Here is a 20,831-nt window from a genome sequence, read left to right as displayed (position 1 = left end):
ATTGATCTTCAGGAAACTACCTGAAGAAGCGTAATTAAATGCCCATATGGTCAGAGTGGCAGCAATTACATCATATCACGTTCAGAGGATGTAAGAATTACATACTCAGATAACACTGCATTTCTTTCTGTCGTCTCTTTTGCAGGGGGGGGGCGTGGCTTCGGTTTGCACACATGGGATTGTGAGGCTCACAGTTCTTTCCCCCAGCGGGAAACACGTTGCTGTGAAGAAGCCACGCCTCCATGAGCTGCCTCACATGTTGCCGCACACATCCACGTCTCCTATGCTGCATTCATGTTTTGTTGGGCTGTCAAAAAGCAGTGAGATTCCTGTTGCTACATTCTGTTCTACACTAATAGCACTGAGTGTTATTGCGCTCATTTAAAAGTTACATGACTGCATCATCATTAATGATAACAATAAACATTGCCAAATTTAACTGGTGGGGCACTTTCCACTGGACCACACTCCACTTGTTTCTCCTTTTTTCTTACAAACTTCCAGTCTTGTTTGAAAAATATAAAGTGTTGGGGAAACTAAATTGCAAGGTACCACTTTATGGTGGATGATGTTTAATAACTGCAAAGCAGCTATAGGGAAAGATTTTATTTAAAGCTCCTTAGTTAGTTAGACGTTGAGTGTCAAGGTTGATTTGTAACAGAAGCAACAAGAGTGATAGGGAGCATTTACAATATGGTAACGAGACCTGCTTTGATGTATGGTTTGGAAATGGTGAAACTAACAAAAAAAACAGGGGGTGGAGGCCCCATCTTATCTTAATGACCTTCTAGTCACCCCATTAGAGCACTTTGCTCTTGCACTCCAGCCTTACTTATTGTTCCTAGAGTATTTAAAAGTACAGGGTGGGCCATTTATATGGATACACCGTAATAAAATGGGAATGGTTGGTGATATTAAAGTCCTGTTTGTAGCACATTAGTATATGTGAGGGGGCAAACTCCTCAAGATGGGTGGTGACCATAGTGGCCATTTAGAAGTCGGCCATCTTGGATACAACTTTTGTTTTTTCAATAGGAAGAGGGCCATGTGACACATCAAACTTAATGGTAATGTCACAAGAAAAACAATGGTGTGCTTGGTTTCAACATAACTTTATTCTTTCATGAGTTATTTACAAGTTTCTTACCACTTATAAAATGTGTTCAATGTGCTGCCCATTGTGTTGGATTGTCAGTGCAACCCTCTTCTCCCACTCTTCACACACTGATAGCAACACCGCAGGAGAAATGCCAGCACAGGCATCCAGTATCCGTAGTTTCAGGTGCTGCACATCTCGTATCTTCACACCATAGACAATTGCCTTCAGATGACCCCAAAGATAAAAGTCTAAGGGGGTCAGATCGGGAGACCTTGGAGGCCATTCAACTGGCCCACGACGACCAATCCACTTTCCAGGAAACTGTTCATCTAGGAATGCTTGGACCTGGCACCCATAATGTGGTGGTGCACCATCTTGCTGGAAAAACTCAAGGAACTTGCCAGCTTCAGTGCATAAAGAGGGAAACACATCATCATGTAGCAATTTCAAATATCCAGTGGCCTTGAGGTTTCCATTGATGAAGACTATCGTTGTACCCCATATACCACACCAAACCATCTCTTTTGTTGTTCCAACAGTCTTGGAGGGATCCGTCCAATGTGGGTTAGTGTCAGACCAATAGCAGTGGTTTTGTTTGTTAACTTCACCATTCACATAAAAGTTTGCCTCATCACTGAACAAAATCTTCTGCGTGAACTGAGGGTCCTGTTCCAATTTTTGTTTTGCCCATTCTGCAAATTCTGTGCGCCGATCTGGGTCATCCTCGTTGAGATGCTGCAGTAGCTGGAGTTTGTAAGGGTGCCATTTGTGAGTAGCTAATATCCGCCGAAGGGATGTTCGACTAATGCCACTCTCCAGTGACATGCGGCGAGTGCTACGCTGTGGGCTCTTGCTGAATGAAGCTAGGACAGCCACTGATGTTTCTTCATTAGTGACAGTTTTCTTGCGTCCACATTTTGGCAAATCCAACACTGAACCAGTTTCACGAAACTTAGCAAGCAGTTTGCTAACTGTAGCATGGGAGATGGGTGGTCTCGTAGGGTGTCTTGCATTGAAATCTGCTGCAATGACCCGGTTACTGCGTTCACCAGATATCAACACAATTTCGATCCGCTCCTCACGTGTTAACCTCTTCGACATGTCAATGGCTGTGAACAAAGAGAAACTTGTAAATAACTCATGAAAGAATAAAGTTACGTTGAAACCAAGCACACCATTGTTTTTCTTGTGACATTACCAATAAGTTTGATGTGTCACATGGCCCTCTTCCTATTGAAAAAACAAAAGTTGTATCCAAGATGGCCGATTTCTAAATGGCCACCATGGTCACCACCCGTCTTGAGGAGTTTGCCCCCTCACATATACTAATGTGCCACAAACAGGACTTTAATATCACCAACCATTCCCATTTTATTACGGTGTATCCATATAAATGGCCCACCCTGTAGAATGGGAGGGAGAGCCTTCAGTTTTCAGGCCCCTCTTGTATGGAACCAGCTTCCAGTTTGGATTAGGGAGACAGACACTAGCTCTACTTTTAAGATTAGGCTTAACACTAGAAGTCCCAGGCTTTTCTAACCCTCTGTCAGCCAAGTGGAAGCTAACTTGGCTAGTCTGTTAGCATCAATTCATATGTAAATTGGGTCGTTACCTGAGAATTGTGGAGGGGAGTGGGGGTGTGTGAATGATTGCGGATTTCTAACTGCAAACTGCCTCTTTGTTTGTGTGTGGGGAGGGGGAACTGCTAAAAGCTGTGAACTTCATTTTGTGTTCGTCTTGATGCATTCTCAATCATCCAGGAAAATAAATCTCCAAAAGATTTATTGATAAAAACAGTACAAAAAAACCAAAAAATATTTCTACAAAAACAACCATTTGTACTCATATTTACAGATAATAATAAAAAGTGAGTGAGTACATTTCAATCACTCACAATCCTGGCACTGCCATGGTATCTGTAGTCTGCATTTACCACATGTGTATCTGTAGCAGTGAACACATCGCACAGTGGCATGATTGTTCTTGCATTTGTGTTTGACCTGACACGTGGCTCTTTTTCCAGGGCTAGGTGTGGAGGGTTGTGTCCGAAGCAACTGTTCTTTTATTGCCTTCTTCCCAGCCATATGAGAGTTAGCCAACTCTTTTGCAAGCTGCACCAGGAAGTCCACCCGTCTTTCCTGCGTCCCGGTGCATGCTTGATACAGCACATGTGCATTCAGTGCTGCCATGTCAATCATGTTATAGGACCGTGTACTCCCGCACCATCTAGTCCATCACATCCACGCCACACTTTGTGGTGTTGTAAAGGGTGACAGTGTTTGGCTTCCTTTTGGTGGTGTTATCAGTCTGAACCACGCTGTGCATGCTGCTAAGAATATAGACTGTCTTCTTCCGTTTGGCTGCATACGCCGTCAGCGTGGCAGCAGGGTTCCATCACTACGTGACTGCTGGTCAGCAAACCTGGGAAACCCACAGATCATTGGAACTATGCCGCGTAACCGCTTCCAAGACATCATGCAACACCTACGCTTTGATGACAGGTCCACCCGCAGTGATCGAGCAAAGACTGATAAGTTCGCTGCAGTTTCCAGTGTGTGGGGATCATTTGTCACCAACTGCATCACGTGCTACAACCCTGGTCTACATATCACCGTTGATGAACAGCTCTTCCCATCAAAGACTCGGTGCTGTTTCCTGCAGTATATTGCAAGTAAACCTGACAGGTTTGGGATCAAGTTTTGGGTGGCCTGCGACCTAAAATCCAAGTACATTTGCAATGTCCTCCTATATCTTGGCAAGGACCCCAATCGTCCCAGTGGGGAGAGACTGTCTGAAAATGTAGTGATGAGGCTGATGGAACCATTCCTAGACAAGGGCAGAAATGTTACCACGGACAATTTCTTCACATCGCTTTCACTTGCGCAAAAACTTCTTAGACGGAAAACCACCATCCTCGGCACAGTCAACAAGATTCGCCGGGAAATTCCTCAATCCGCTAGATACACAAATCGCAATGAATTCACCACTCAGGTAGGCTGTAGGTCTTTTGTGGTTCTATGTTTATGTGTTTCATTGTGTGTAAAAGTGCTATGGAAATAACAATTTATCTTATTTCTTAGGTGTTTTCAACCACTGCTGCCACGCTGACGGCGTATGCGGCCAAACGGAAGAAGACAGTCTATATTCTTAGCAGCATGCACAGCGTGGTTCAGACTGATAACACCACCAAAAGGAAGCCAAACACTGTCACCCTTTACAACACCACAAAGTGTGGCGTGGATGTGATGGACCAGATGGTGCGGGAGTACACGGTCCGCAGAGGAACACGGCGCTGGCCAGTTGCCGTGTTCTATAACATGATTGACATGGCAGCACTGAATGCACATGTGCTGTATCAAGCATGCAACGGGATGCAGGAAAGACGGGTGGACTTCCTGGTGGAGTTTGCAAGAGAGTTGGCTAACTCTCATATGGCTGGGAAGAAGGCAATAAAAGAACAGTTGCTTCGGACACAACCCTCCACACCTAGCCCTGGAAAAAGAGCCACGTGTCAGGTCAAACACAAATGCAAGAACAATCATGCCACTGTGCGATGTGTTCACTGCTACAGATACACATGTGGTAAATGCAGACTACAGATACCATGGCAGTGCCAGGATTGTGAGTGATTGAAATGTACTCACTCACTTTTTATTATTATCTGTAAATATGAGTACAAATGGTTGTTTTTGTAGAAATATTTTTTGGTTTTTTTGTACTGTTTTTATCAATAAATCTTTTGGAGATTTATTTTCCTGGATGATTGAGAATGCATCAAGACGAACACAAAATGAAGTTCACAGCTTTTAGCAGTTCCCCCTCCCCACACACAAACAAAGAGGCAGTTTGCAGTTAGAAATCCGCAATCATTCACACACCCCCACTCCCCTCCACAATTCTCAGGTAACGACCCAATTTACATATGAATTGATGCTAACAGACTAGCCAAGTTAGCTTCCACTTGGCTGACAGAGGGTTAGAAAAGCCTGGGACTTCTAGTGCTAAGCTCAACCCTCACATGGCCTGTCCGGCGTCACCGACTAATCACGTGTCTCTGCGCGGGATTGGCTAAACCATTGGCGTTACGTCAGCATCTAACTGTTCTGTGCACGACCCGCTTATTATCTGGCTACGTAAATGAACGTCATGGATGCCTTCAGTACACGGTTAGTGTGCCTACGTTCCTTATAGCAGGTTCTTCATGCATCACTTCAGCAAAGTAGAGCTTTGATTTTTTTTCCTGCTACTGGCAGAGGCAAAGGATACATATATATAGTCATATATATGATTCTTCTACCCAAAATAGATTTTTAAACATTGGACTGGCGGACTTCTGCTACCAGGAGTGAGCAATTTTCTCTTAAGATAAAGGTGCTGACAGGTGAGTGAACTGTACCGAGTTCCACATTTGAAGGGTAATTGAACAGTTTTAATCTGAGCCTCGTCTCCGTTTTTTCTAATATGGCAGAGTCAGTTTTATTAAATTTTTTGTGGAAGTCGTACAGTCAGTGAATGGCGAGTTTCCATTTGGATTTATAACAGGTTCACGTTTTTCCACTGAACAGCGCAGGTATTGTATTACATAATGGTGTTGGGGGTGGGCTTGTACAGTCTGCCATAGCGTCTTATCAATTTCCTCCTGCTGCAGGCTCGTCAGCATGTGCATGCTGTTATGTTTGCACAGAATATATCAGAAAAGAACATGATGATGAAAAATAGACTATTCTTGAATGCATTATTGTCTTTTCTTGCAACTTTTCAAAGCTGACCACTTACAAGTCGTTAACTTGCAGTCTTTTATTTTTTTTAACGTCATTCATCATACAGTACACTGTTATGCTAAATAGACTGTATCAGCCAAGCCTTGCTTTAGTCATGCGGGTGGTATTCATATTGTGCTCTTCTCCAGAAATGACAGAAATGGTTGATATTATGAAAATTTATTGTGATATATTTTTTTCCTCTTGCAACGTGTCTCCTTGCTGTTCTAAAACACAAATTGCACAGATGATTTACCAACCAAGACTGACTTATTCCAATTCTGTGTGAGCCTGGATCTTAAAGTCTGGCATCATTGTAATCCTCAAAATACAAATTTAAAGACTTCACAAACTTCAAATACAGTTGATGGGTTTCTTGTATAAAAAAAAAAATAGCCACATAATACAAACGTGTATTATGTGACTACTTGGAGTAAACATTTTGTGTAGATCTATAATTTCAAGAAGAACCGGAGCATATTGTACAGTCATCGATTTAGAAAAAAAGAAAAAGGTTTTCTGAACCTACCTACTTACTTTGTTTCCAGATAAGCTAACTCTGTTACAAGTTAAGCTGGTTGAAAGCAGTGGGAAACATCCTTTGTGGCAGTTCTTATGATTATAATAATGTGTGAAAAAATGTTTCCTTTACTTATTGCCTTAAGCAATAAGTAAAAGAAGCAACACTTCTTTCCTTGTATTTCACCCAACCTATGTCTTTATGGAGACTTCTATTTTGGAAGAAAAAAGGGGGTTGTTAAAGACACGTGGACATGAGACATAGCATAAAATTGTAATTTGCACAAAAAAATCTAAATGATCCTATGGCAGTGTATTTTTACAAAGACCACTCTAGAAATGATATCTAACCATTTAGGAGGTGGTGAAAGAATGAAAAAATGAAAAATGTTTTGGGTTGTAACATTCCAGGCCACCAAGCTTCCAGGACTGGATGATGAGGTAGGTCTTTTGCAATTTCAGTATTCGTATTTACTTTACCTTCAATACTTTCTACAAAGACTTCGTTATTATGAACATTTGTTTCTCAAAAATTAGATTTTAGTCTTAGTGGGGTTTTCTTTTCATTCTGAGATTTTATTGTTTTTATTGATTGATTTTATTGTTGTTCGCTCTAGTTCTGATTAGATACATCCCTGTGTTAGCTCTGCAACAGACTAGCAACCTGTCCACATCTGATCCTGTGACATTTCCCCCTAAATAGTGCCATATTTGTAAGGAAAATGCAATTGTTGGTTGAGTAGGAGAGTTGAGTATGTAGGTTTCACCCATGAAAACTTGCCAAATCAGTTTATTCTGCTGTTGAATCAGAATAAACTGAAATCAAGAATCAGACATACTGAAAATAGCATGTGGAAGAACCATGCACACACAATAGCCTTGCACCTCCTCCTCATGCTGGTCACCAGCTTAGCCACAAAGTGCTGTGGGATGGCATCCCATTCTTCAACTAGCATTTGTCACAAGTCAAACTATGTGGTTGTGACACAACAAAACCGTTGTGTTGGTCACTCTGGCACAAACAACATGCCCGGACTGCAGACCATCCGTCCTCTCCACTCTCAAATTCTGGAACTAGTCTCTTAGAAACCCTGCTCTGTGGGGGTGAGCGTTGCTGTCTTGGAGGACAGAGTTCGGTCCCAGACTGTGGAAATGAGATTGCCGGTGATTTTTCCAGTGAGTGAGATGCTGCTCCACACCATCAGAGTACCTCCATCAAAAGCTGTTACCCTGTTATTGGTTCTAGTTCAAGTTCTAGTGCACATGTTACTGACACCAGTGCAAACAGGCCTGACAGTGAAGGCCAGTCATGACAGGCCTATGAGACCAAAGATTGGCTGTTTTGCGTCTACAGTCAACGCACATACTCAGCTCTGCTGCTAAACCCACAAATTTGTTGTATTACAAATGTGGCTTACTTCAGTCGGGGAGCTCAACCAGCCTGGATAGTACATATGTTTTTCAACTTCACCTATTTATCTGAGTGCATGCACAAGAACAAAAAACCTCTTTTCCAGATACTGCCAGTATCATTTCGTATGGAATATAATCATTTTCCTCATGTAGGCTTATACTGGTAATCTTTACCACCAGCAGTATTTAAAAATCCATCTATATGTTTTTTGTCTTAAAAAAAAGAGTTTGTTTGTTTGGGGGGTTTTTTGTTTTCTTGATAGTTTCAGAATGTTAAAAGAACAGGAACCTTTTGGAGAGCATGACACCCATAGCACTTCGAAGAATGCCAAGGATAAGAGTAACAGTGCCACCCTGTGGGCATCTCAGGGTGGCACTCACAGGGTGCAGTCTGGAATGGGTGACAAGAGCACCTGCATGCTCTACTGTGACTCAGAGAAGGACTCAGAAAAAGACTCAGGGTACTCAGGTAGGTTGCATGTGGATTCAACACAGACCCAAAGAATACTGTTAAGACTTAATAAAGTTAAATATGAATGCCTTTTATTTTGTCAGGACACATGAACATGTAGTTGAAAATAATGTTTTCTTCCATAAGAACTCCTTACTTGTAATTCATTATAATTATGCAGCTCCATGCAGGGATAGAGTGCCTTAATTAAAGTTGCCTTGGTAATGACATTGATGTCTTGGCAACACTGAAAGAGCAACTGTTTTCATTTTTCTGCCTAGATTTTTTTCAAATTTCTGTGAATTGAATCAGTAATTGTGTGACCAAAACTGCCCTTTGCTGAGCTTTAGTTAATCACTGCTGATATGTTGAAATGTTTTTACTTAATGGAGAAATAATAAGTTAACATGTTTTTTCTGTATTCAAACATCTGAACAAATCTTTCCGTATAATCATTGTCTTTCAGAGGCTGGCTCCGACTCTGTGCACACTGATGTAGATGATCAACGCAGCAGTGTGAACAAACCTCAAAGGGAAAGCAGAAAATGCTCGAACAATAACAATGCAAATCCTGCAGGCCCTGACATGACTTCTTATGAGAATATCCCCCCAATCTGCCTGGTGGTCAAGCCGGTAAGATATTCAGAAGAACTTTCTTTTTCAGGTGCTCAACCAGGTAGCATAATAGGTGTTTTTTCTTGAGAAAATAAAACCTCAATTTTAAAATGTATCCAGTCACTATTCTGTTTAGTAGAGTCAAGTCAGTTTAATGTATAAAGTATCTGGTACTAATGATACTTAATTTGCCTCAAAAGGGTTTAAAATCTGTCCACCATTTGTCTTGCTCAATACATGCCACAAATGCAGTCGTTCTTACAGAGCAACTGTAACCTTTGGCCTGGAGCTGATGTCGTCAGGCAATGCCCAACCTTTACTTGATGTTTCAACCCATAACACCCTCCAGTTGTTGGATCCACAGTGGTGGCCAAATCACTGCCAAAAGCTCCAGACTTCCAACCCCCCTCTTTCCTCCTCCCCCCTGAGCTCAGTTCACACTGACTGCTGGGGACCCTCTATGCCCCAATTCTAATTCCTGCTCTGACTAGATGACTAGTTCAGGCCTCAAATCTGTCTGGACAACAGGCAGGAGATCCAGCTTCCTTCCAGGGTCTACTCTTGTGCCTTCTAGAGGATGCTGGCTCTGGTTCTCCTTGCAGTAGTTGGCTGTTCTCCTGCAGTCGTTGCACTTGCAGCTTGTGTGGTATCTGCAATGCCACCTAGTCATGCCACCACATTTTTCCCCAGGGTGAGGGCTATATGGCACAAAATGTGGGCCTCCCACACAGTTTGCAGGATGGATGTTACTCATTACTATGTTTACCAGAGAAGGGAGTGTATATATTGTTCCTGTTGCTGATGGTGTCTTTTTTTTATTATTATTATTGTGGTGTATAGATTTGGATGTGCATGTGTGTCCTCTATGCAACCTATGATTATACTGAGGACTACAATGATTCATCAAGTAATCTGAATAATTCGATTATAAAAAATTCTCAAGACAAATTCTTTGCTTCCATGCCTCGTTTAACGCACGGCTCTGTAGTGAGCACCATGGGAACGCGAACGCAATAGCTTCACCCACATTTGCACCGTGTCAAGTGAGCCCTCACATGCAAAGTCACAGTCCAGCTAGCCGCACCGCCAGCTGCACCTACAATATTGTTGCACTTTCTTACAGATATTACAGTGCGAGTGCCGACTGGCTTAGTAACACACGAGTCTTCTCTATCCTGCCATTTTTCACCACTTTACTACTCAATCCACTTTGAGTTTTGGAATATTAGAAATATATATTACACAGGGAAACTGTTAGAGGTGACACAAATATTTCACTGGATTCTTACTCTGGCTCACCCTCTTATTCTTCTGGAATATCAGCTCAAAGATGAGAATGTTTGAAGTACAGTACTGTAATTTTGGAAGATTTTACTATTAATTTTCTGTGAAACCATAGAGTTTAGAGAGCTGTGAGCCGAAAGAAGAAGAGTGAGGGTGATCCAGAGTAAGAATCCAGTGACATATTTGCGTCACCTCTAACAGTTTCCCTGTAATAAAAAAAAAAAAAAAAAAAAAAAAAAAATACAGCACTACAATTTTATTTAGTTGGGGATAAGGTCAGGTTGAATAGAAATGTACAGCATAGTAAGAAGACACTGCTTTGGAAATATATTGTCAACTATTATAGAATGTGTAAAAATGTTTTATTAATTTTTATGTGTAGTGTAAGAATGATAAATTAATGTTTTACACACACACACACACACATACATACATACATACATACATACGTGTGTGTGCGTATGTATATATACTCAAAGTGTGTTGAGTAGTAAAGTGGTGAAAAATGGCAGCATACAGGCTGTGTCCCAATCCAGCGACCGCATGCTTCGGAGTACGCGCAGTTCGCGTACTAGGTACGGCGCGTACTAGGAAGTACGAGAAGTGCGGAAGTGAGAGGCTTGTGAAATGGGATGGTCTAGCCTTCGTCGCACTGCTCAGGTTGCCTAGCAACCATGGATCTAACCGCGAGAAACGTTTCATACAACATTGTTTGACAGAAATGAAGGAGATAAAATGTTTTTTTGTTCATTCATTTTTTTTCATGACATCACTTTGATTAGTTGAGTATCTGAGGCTGAGACTACGGGACTGTAAAACATGATTGTTGGGCTTCATTTCTGTACTGAACAGTCATTTTAAGATTAGTTAGTAAATAACAATTAGCTAATGTTGTTCATGAGACTAAAGTCATCTCAGTTTGGTAATGTAAATATAATATGGCCAATATTATATTTATTGTCAGATTATTATGATATATTACAGCAGTGAGCTTGAACTCTGTGTCAAAGATTCAAGTTGCAGTTATTTATATTTCCTATCACCTTAAATCTTCACTCAAAGACAAGTATCTTTGACAGTGTATATATAGATGTATCATATATAAGAGACAAATATTGTTCGTTAATATGTTAGCATTACTAAATTTAGCTCAATGCTTACATATATGTGTAAGAAAATGTACAAGCTGTGATAACTGTTTCTGATAGAATGAAGAGTAGACTGATATATTAAATATTCCTTTATTGGGTGAGAAAATCATACCATGTCATAACTGCTTTAAGTCATACAGAACAGAAATCAGAGCCTTAAACAGGCTGACTTCTGCTAAATGGGCCAAACTGGGCAGAAAGTATACAAACACATAACATCCGTATAGAATATGATGTAACACTATAGATCAACTTACCTCAGAATATATAAAGCATATAAACAATTACAGCAATATGATACAACAAACACAGCAGTACTACTAATCCAAAATACTCAAAGCTTCATGTAACTGAAACAAACATGGACATTTATTTTTAGGTCCATTCTGCTGCTGATACATACGTTAGGTTTCTGAATATTAAACTTGTTTCTGCCTTTCATAGTGTTTAACTTCAAGCCCTGAGTACTTTCTCCCACACTGAAAACACTGGAATGATATAATTATTTGAACATTACCTAATAAGACTGATTCAGGACAGACAATTAGTTATTTTAAACCTTTCTAGCAGTCCTTCACAAACAGGGGACAGTCTGTCTATTCCCTCCATCTGTCAGCTGTTGCTGGCTCTTCCTCCTCCTCTTCCTCACACACTGCTGAGTTTGTCCTGGTGGATCATCAGGGGTGCAAAGCCTCACAGATTATGTGCAGCAGTGGATCCCTCAGTCTGTCCTCTCTCTGGACACTTGCAGTTGTCACACATGGAAATCAAATGTGTGATAAGCTGCATGATTCAAACACAAGTGTAACTTATAAATACATGTTTATAGTTTTATTACACAATCAGAGAGAAAGAAAAAGAGAGAGAGTGCAGGACAGACAGACAGGTGACAGTCTCAGGTGTATACACTGCTACAAAACAGCACAAGAGAAGGAGGATTTACTGTTTGTGTTATTACGAGTGCTAAACAAGAAGAGTTCCCAGATGGTACAGTGGACACATGTGTGACTCCTGTGATTAAAGCATCTTTCTTTCAGCTTAACGAGTGAACCGTCAGCTCGTTCAAACAAATGTTAAAGTCCGTTTGACTCGACACCACCGAACAGAGGCAGCAATATAACATAGCTAACATTAACAGTGCAGTGAATCGTGCTTGTGCCGTGATATTCAGGACTGCAAACCGAGCAGCATTCACTGACTTTCAGCTTGTCGTGTTTGTGGATATATGACTGACTTTAATTATCCATAAAATCATCACATTCTCTGTAAGATTAAGGTCAACTATTGAACGGCGTATATTTTAAAGTAAAGGCTTTAAAACCAAGTTAGTACAAACATCACCAATGCCACATAACTTTGCCGACATGTGGCCAACAGTAATGTTTTAATGTTTGCTGGATTGGGACACAGCCACAGAAGACTTGTGTTTCTAAGCCAGTCGCACCTGTACCGTAATATCTGTAAGAAAAGTGCAACAATATTTTAGGTGCAGTTGGCTTGGCAGTGAGGGCTCACTTGCACAGTCATCCAAAAAAGAGGCACTGTCCCTGTAATCACCATTAAAACCTTTACTGGGGAAAAAGCAAGTGGGAGTCCTTCATCAAAGCGCCTGATCAACAAACTCCAAGGCAAATAAAAGCGAGCTTTGTAGCTGCTCCATCCACAGCTGTTTGCTTTACACAGAGTAAAATCTGCATCAAGCCTCCAGAAGTCATATTAAAATATGCAGAGGAACTGCTACCTTAGTAATACCGTGTTTAAATGACGCTATTTTACATAGACGTCTGAAGGGGACATGGGGTGTACTGGACCATATTTATTTCAAGGGTTTCATAAAATCTTTCAGATTGAAAGTGAAATAATATAAAAAAAATTGGTTAATATTTAAAAGCTTTTTTTTCACAAGCCAATAAAAATTTACATGGGCCGTTAAGCTCTTGACCTACTGATCTGAGGGTTGTTACGTCAGACACTGAATTATTATTAATATTAATTAATGTCTACACAATCATACCGTCTGTTTTCAGAAGTACAAAAACTTGTCTTCTATTAATGTCAGAAAGCCTTCCAAGAAGATAGAATAAATGTAAATTTGTAATGTCTTAGTTTAAATTGCATATATCTCTTGTTTTATTTGACTTTGACATTTGACTGTCCTTGAGATTATTTATATAGTTTTGCATTTTGGAAATGTTTTCTTTAAAAAAAATAATTTCAATATGGCATATTAAACGGTTTAGTTTTTTTGACTATGTTGTATGCAGTTAAACTTTGAAACATTGTGGTTACTAAAATGGAAAACAGTGAGCAGTTTATTTTGAAAGACCTGTCTTTTTTTCTCTTTGGAATATTTATTATTGCTCATTAATAAGACAAAAGTATTTCTTATCCAATTACTCGATGGAATAATAGATAGATTAATTAATTACTAAAATAATCGATAGCTGCAGCCCTAATTGTACTGCTGTCCTTCTTGGCTAGGAAACTCTTATAAAACAGATTTTTAATCTAAAAAAAAAAAAACATAATCCGAGCAAATAATTAATTTTCAGGCACATATTCATTGCCACTCAAGCAAATTAAATTCATTGCACATAAATTCAGCAACCTGCAAACAACTCAGTAGCCACAAAGAAGCCATTGCACAGACGAGAGTGTCTGCTTTGCGCGTGCTGCTACAATTTCATGCTTTCGTGGGTAGCTATTTGAGCTTACTCAAATCAACTGACTTCTAACTGTTTAAGGTCATTTTGATGGACACTTCAGGTGACTGTGTTAAACACTTATACTGCACAATTTATAACTGTAGTTATACTGCCGCAAGAACATAAGCGCTGTTTTAAACTATATTTGTTTATAATTTGTTTACAACTTTGGCCAAAATAGAGACATATAAATATGCCAACAAAAAGTTGCTCAGTCTGCAGGAAACACATGTAACTGCATGTACCGTGACTAAATGGTAGTACTGCCTTGGACTTCTACGAATTTTAAGATCTTCAGTATCAAAGTGAAGCCAGTAATGAATCTGTACATCCACCGGTACACAGTAAAAATAACAGATGTAGTTAAACTGGCAAACTTTTTTTTTAAAGTGAACAAATCTTTAAGCCGGTAAGTTACTGATGTGTATCACAGTTCAACTCTTTCATAGTGATTTTTAATTTATTCATATAAGGATAACCTGTACATAGGCAAATATTTCACTATGAACTCCAATAAAAGCTCTAATCCTATTTAGCAGAGTTAGACTAACATGAGGGTAACATGATGGTATGGTGGTTAGCACTGTTAAGCTACAGCAAGAAGGTCCTGGGGTTGAATCTATCATCTGAGCTTTGAGCGTTCTGTGTGGAGTTTGCATGTTCTCCCCGTGTCTGCATGGGTTCTCTCCAGTTACTACGGCTTCCTCCCACAGTCCAAAGACATGCATTTACTGGAGTCACCAAGAATAATTGGTGATTCTAAATTGCCCATAGGTGTGAATATGAGTGTGAATGGCTGTCTGTCTCTCTGTAGCACCGCAACAGGCTGGCAACCTGACCAGGGTGTACCTTGACACTGACCATATGGTAGCTGGGATAGATTCCAGCCTCCTAGCATAAGAACATGAGAATGATTGGATTAATATAAAATATAAATCAGTTAATAAATTATTGTATAATTTAGCTACAGTGAATTAGTTCCAGCTGTGGTGTACACTTTAATGACTCAACAATTATATAGAGTTTGAGGTATATTTTAATGCAGAACATTGGTTCTTTTACAATTCAATTCAATTTTATTTATACCATGCCAAATCACAACAACAGTCGCCTCAAGGTGCTTTATTTTGTAAGGTAGACCCTACAATAATACATGCAGAGAAAAACCCAACAATCACATGACCCCCTATGAGCAAGCACTTTGATGACAGTGGAAGGAAAAACTCCCTAAATCTAGTGTTAACAGGAAGAAACCTCCGGCAGAACAGATGACCTCTAACCCCAGATGGCCGCCCATCAGGGAGGGGCGAAGGAAAACAGGATAAAAGACATGCTGTGGAAGAGAGCCAGAGGTTCAATGCAGAGAGGTCTATTAACATATAGTGAGTGAGAAAGGTGACTGAAGAAGAAATACTCAGGCTACGTCCTCACTACCCCGGATAGATTTGACAACGGCGTTTTCATCTGAAAACACTCCGCGTCCACATTAGCGTTTTAAGTCGTTTTCACAGAGTTGTGCATCCACATTGAAACGGCCGAAAACACTTATGTTCCAGTCCTGCGCATGCGCAAAAGCAAGTGAGAATTAAAGAATTTGAAAGAAAGCTATCTGGAGCATGTACAAACTGATATTAATCTTTTTTAGGGCTGTCAAAATTGAGAGCAATCAAAACAACTGCTGTATAATATGGAACGCCAGGACTGCCATAATGAATTACTTAAATACACCATTAAATAATTAATTAAATGTGGCAATAATTAATTAAAATTGGAATTAATTAATTAAATAAATAGTTATGACACATGTAATTAATTAATTATTGACACATTTAATTAATTATTTATGTATTTCACATTTTAATTAATTATTGACACATTTAATTAATTAATTATTGACACATTTAATTAATTATTTATGTATTTCACATTTTAATTAATTATTGACACATTTAATTAATTATTTAATGATATATTTATTTATTTCATTTTGGCAGTCCTGGCGCCTGGCTCTCATCATGAATTAATTTTATCTGTCAGCCTCACCCATCAAACTCAGGGGGCGGGGTTAACGCTGCCCATGCAGCTTCTCTAACATTTGATTGGTTGCCGTGCAAAGTAAGTCAAAACAGGTCGATCCTAGATAATCGATTGCTTCTGTAGACTTGAGGCAGCCAGGTATCCCAGAATGCATTTCAAATCACAGGCAGCAATGGTGGTGGTGTAGTTTTAAAATACCCCGTTTTTCTGTCACCAACTACACTTTTAACAGTGTTTTAGCCACGAGTGTCGCGCCGTAATCTTCACATGTCTGGTCAGGTTGTCAACATAGAACATGTTTGCAAAAGTGCTCAGATGTTTTCAGAGATTTCACTGCTCTACTAACAGTCAGCATGCAGAGTGCACCGAGGGGGTTACGTCAACCGGTTTGTTTACATATTCCACTCTCCGTGTCCCACATGTTGCATTCGCAGATTCTCATTTTCACCGAACGATCGTCTCTTTCCGCCTGGTCTTGTGTGTCTGTGCTTCTGTAACATAAAGAACGAGCTGACATGTTTCTCACGACACCAGCGATCAGCTCAACAGACCGTCAGTTTACCTGCATGCATACTCCTCACCTGTCAGCTGTTTAACACCTGCTGCTAATTCAAGAAACACGCCCACGTTACCTGGTGATCGTCACAGTTTAACTGGGCAGCCGGTGCTCGATATAACGCAATGTCAGCGCATTTTTCTGCATAAGATAAGTAAATATAGTATTTCTCCCGAGCGCAGAGCTGCTGGAGCTTGTTTCCTTACAGAGCACTTTATAGGCGAAGCCACTTTATCAGCAGCTGATGTCCAATCACCGGCACAGCTTTGAAACCTCACCTGAGTTTTAGCTCTCAGAGGTTAAACGCTGGACTTAATTCACTCAGGTTTTGTCTGTCGGGTCACGTTTACTTCGCTGTTTTATTTACAACTGAGCAAATCAGTTTGGCTGAGGCTAAAGTTACGTTTCATAACTGCAGAGTTTTACAGACGTTTAATGGTTCACTGGCACATGTGTTAGACTGAACTATTCGCTTTTCTTTATTTGGTGTGTTTCGGATTTAACAGTGAATTTTGAGATTAAACTCACTTTTAAAATGTTTTTATACAAAGAGGAAAGAGAAGGCGCATTTCCACCGAGAGGAGCAGAGTTTCCAACTACATGTTCATAATGCAGACTGCAACCTGGACAGAAATATTATATCATCTGTTTTTTAATAGTTATTCAACTGTATTCTAAGCACCAGCTATCTGTTAGAATTTTTAGAGTTTACTTAACTAAAAATAAATGAGGTTAACATATAATTTGTGTGAATTTTTTCTCTCTCTCTTTTTATTCATTTATTTATTTTTTTGCTTTTTCGGTCATGTTGTGTTTAACTGTCAAAGGTTTGTTACAAACTATGAAACACATCGTGCAGACTTCTGGATGTTAGAAGAAAACTAATACTGCTCATGAATGAGACTAAAGGCAGGAAGGTGTCCTTTAAAACTAAACATGTTAGTAGGACCTCCCTATTTATATGAAATAGCACGTGTATTTCAGTAATAGCCTACTGATTTCAGTGTAGTGGTGAACAGTCACACAGCTCATGTGGGTGTTATCTGTGATACTCCTTAACTATAATTTATCCAAGTTAACTTCAGTTAACTCGGAGCGGCTGGACAACAATTTTACATGTATGATCTTAAAACAGGACACAGCCACTTTACGTGCTGGCCTCATATCAAATGTGAATGCAGACTGAGTCTATGTTTGACGTTTGCTTTATATCTAATCTTCCTCTCAAACATTTAAACGGCAGCGAGTCTGCAGCTGAGGGAATACAAACTCAAACTGTCGGAACAGGTTTGCTCGTTTCTTGCGTGGATTCATTTGGTAATTTATTAAATGTATAACTGTTATTCTAATCTGCTGCTGAGTCTTACACTGATGAAAATGCAGAAAACACAGATAACGAACACCTGTTCAACCAATCACTTTCATTCCACTTTGATCTGCGACAAACTGACGGTTCATCTCTGTTACAGTGTTGCGTTAGACTGCTATATTTTTGTGTTCTTTATGCTGTAGATTTTAAAGTCTCTGGAATAGTTGGCAGTATTAAGGATGCTTTTCTGTAAAATCATATTGATATGACCCGTGACATATTCGTAGATGACAGTTAGTCAGCTGTGAAACTCTGGGTTAACTCAGAGAGCTGAAGATATCGTGGAGATGCTGACCTCGCTCCGTGGTGTACAGGGCCGTTTACCCTCATGATTAATATTCACAATAAAAATATTAGCCGAACATCATGAAGTCTTTATGTGTTTCATAGTGTCGAACAACCTTTGTACAGTTAAAGCCAGCAGTTACTACACGACGGAAACACCAACGTTATCTCTTGTATGCGTTTATACGCAGGTCACGCAGATTACTGAACAGAAACCCAAAGATCAGCTGTTAATCGAATTTATTTGCTCTCTCTCCTCCTTAAACATGTTTTTAATGTTAGTTATACTTCAGAATTGGCGACTGAAACACGTAGGACACATACGAACATCAGGAAATAACACTCCGATAAATATAACCTCAGTAAAAGAAGTCCGTGTCAGCGGGGATTATTACAGCTGTGTACCGGGGCCTGCGCTTTGTCGGCGGTAATAACAGCTGATTGCTTGCGAGGGAGCGGGTCTATCCCACGCTTTGCCATGAGACTGGGCAGACATCTCCGAAATCATCGAAGCACTTTTGCAAAGAGGCTGTATCTTGACAAACCGACCACACATATGAAGATTAAACCACTACATTCTCGGCTAAAAAAATATTAAAACTGTATTTGGTGACACACAAACAGGGTTTTTCAAAGTTCAGTTCTGCCGGTTGTTGTGTGCTAAAAACAGTGGCCACCAGGCCAAAGCAATGGTTTTGACTCGATCAGCGTTAACCCCGCCCCCTGAGTTTGATGGGTGAGGCTGACAGATAAAATTAATTCATGATGAGAGCCAGGTGCCAGGACTGCCAAAATGAAATAAATAAATATATCATTAAATAATTAATTAAATGTGTCAATAATGAATTAAAATGTGAAATACATAAATAATTAATTAAATGTGTCAATAATTAATTAATTAAATGTGTCAATAATTAATTAAAATGTGAAATACATAAATAATTAATTAAATGTGTCAATAATTAATTAATTACATGTGTCATAACTATTTATTTAATTAATTAATTCCAATTTTAATTAATTATTGCCACATTTAATTAATTATTTAATGGTGTATTTAAGTAATTCATTATGGCAGTCCTGGCGTTCCATAGTATAATGCACTCCGCTATCTTTGTTTAATTGGTCACATGACTACATCACATGACTAAAATGCGTCATCGTTTTAGAAAGTCTGCGTTTTTGAGTGTCCACACTGCGACGGGACAGCTCCGTTTTGAAATATATGCGTTTTCAAGAGCATTTTCAAAACGCTGTGTTTTTCCTTGGGGAAAACGCTGTCTCAGTGTAGATGGGAGGCCAAAATGGAGAGAAAACGATGCGTTTTCAAACGAAAACGCATTAGTGTGGACGTAGCCTCAGTGCATCATGGAAATCTCCCAGCAGCCTACACCTATTACAGCGTAACTAAGGGCAGATTCAGGGTCACGTGATCCAGCCCTAACTATATGCTTTAGCAAAAAGAAAAATTTTAAGCCTAATCTTAAAAGTAGAGCTAGTGTCTGTCTCCCGAATGCAAACTGGAAGCTGGTTCCACAGAAGAGGGGCCTGAAAACTGAAGGCTCTCCCTCCCAATCTACTTTTAAGTACTCTAGGAGCAACAAGTAAGCCTGTAGTGTGAGAGCAAAGTGCTGGGATAATATGGTACTTAAGATAAGATAGGGCCTCATTAAGATGTGATGGGACCTGATTATTTAAGACCTTGTATGTGAGGAGTGGGATTTTGAATTTAATTCTGGATTTAACACAGAGCCAATGAATGGAGGAAATATAGGAGAAATATGCTCTCTCTTTCTTGTCCCTGTCAGTACTGTTGCTGCAGCATTTTGGATCAACTGAAGGCTTTTCAGGGAGTTTTTAGGACATCCTGATAATAATGAATTACAGTAGTCCACCCTAGAAGTAGTAAACGCATGAACTAGTTTTTCACCGTCACTCTGAGACAGGATATTTCTAATTTAGAGTTATTGAAGATATTGAATATTAAATGGAAGAAAGCAGTCTTACATATTTGTTTAATATGTGCATTGAAGGACATATCCTGGTCAAAAATGACTCCAAGGTTCCTCACAGTGTTACTAGAGGCCAAGGTAATGTCATCCAGAGTAAGAATCTGGTTAGATACCATATTTCTAAGATTTTCTTCCAAGTACAATAATCTCAGTTTTATCTGAATTAAGAAGCAGAAAATTAGAGGCCACCTAGGTCTTTATGTCTTTAAGACATTCCTGCAGTTTAACTACTAACTCTACTGCCTAAGGGAAGCATGTATAATGTAAACAGAATTGGTCCTAGCACTGAACCCTGTGTAACTCCCTGTGTAACTCCATAATTATCATATCTATCTAATAGACTCCAATTTGTTCATGTAAATTAACTTTAGGGTGTGAAGAGGACTCTCCATTTACATGAACAAATTGGAGTCAATTAGATAGATATGATACAAACCACTGCAGCGCAGAACCTGCAGAACCTGATCTTTGGTTGATTAATAGGCTAGTGTGGAAAATTGCTGCCACACTGCCCCCTTAGCCTGTGCTTCGAGGTTTCTGATAAGTAGAATGGCTAATGAACTAATGACAAACTA

General features: G+C 39.7%; 1 protein-coding gene across 3 annotated transcripts in view; it reads left to right on the top strand.

Moving 5' to 3' along the window:
* The first annotated feature begins 5,213 nt into the window (after window positions 1-5,213).
* Window positions 5,214-20,831, top strand: part of LOC134637453 (CLOCK-interacting pacemaker-like) — a 30,936-nt gene continuing 15,318 nt past the window's right edge. The window contains exons 1-5 of one of the 3 annotated variants that reach the window (XM_063487880.1): window positions 5,214-5,265; window positions 5,406-5,480; window positions 6,790-6,819; window positions 8,055-8,260; window positions 8,709-8,875. In XM_063487880.1, coding sequence (XP_063343950.1) covers window positions 6,812-6,819; window positions 8,055-8,260; window positions 8,709-8,875 — 381 coding nt within the window. In that variant the 5' untranslated portion in view covers window positions 5,214-5,265; window positions 5,406-5,480; window positions 6,790-6,811. The other 2 variants (XR_010095118.1, XM_063487881.2) reach the window with 2 other exon arrangements.

This window comes from Pelmatolapia mariae, linkage group LG10_11, assembly GCF_036321145.2.
Source record: "Pelmatolapia mariae isolate MD_Pm_ZW linkage group LG10_11, Pm_UMD_F_2, whole genome shotgun sequence".
Taxonomy (NCBI): domain Eukaryota; kingdom Metazoa; phylum Chordata; class Actinopteri; order Cichliformes; family Cichlidae; genus Pelmatolapia; species Pelmatolapia mariae.
The sequence above is the reverse complement of the archived record's forward strand: the minus strand, read 5'-3'. Positions and strand labels throughout refer to the sequence as shown.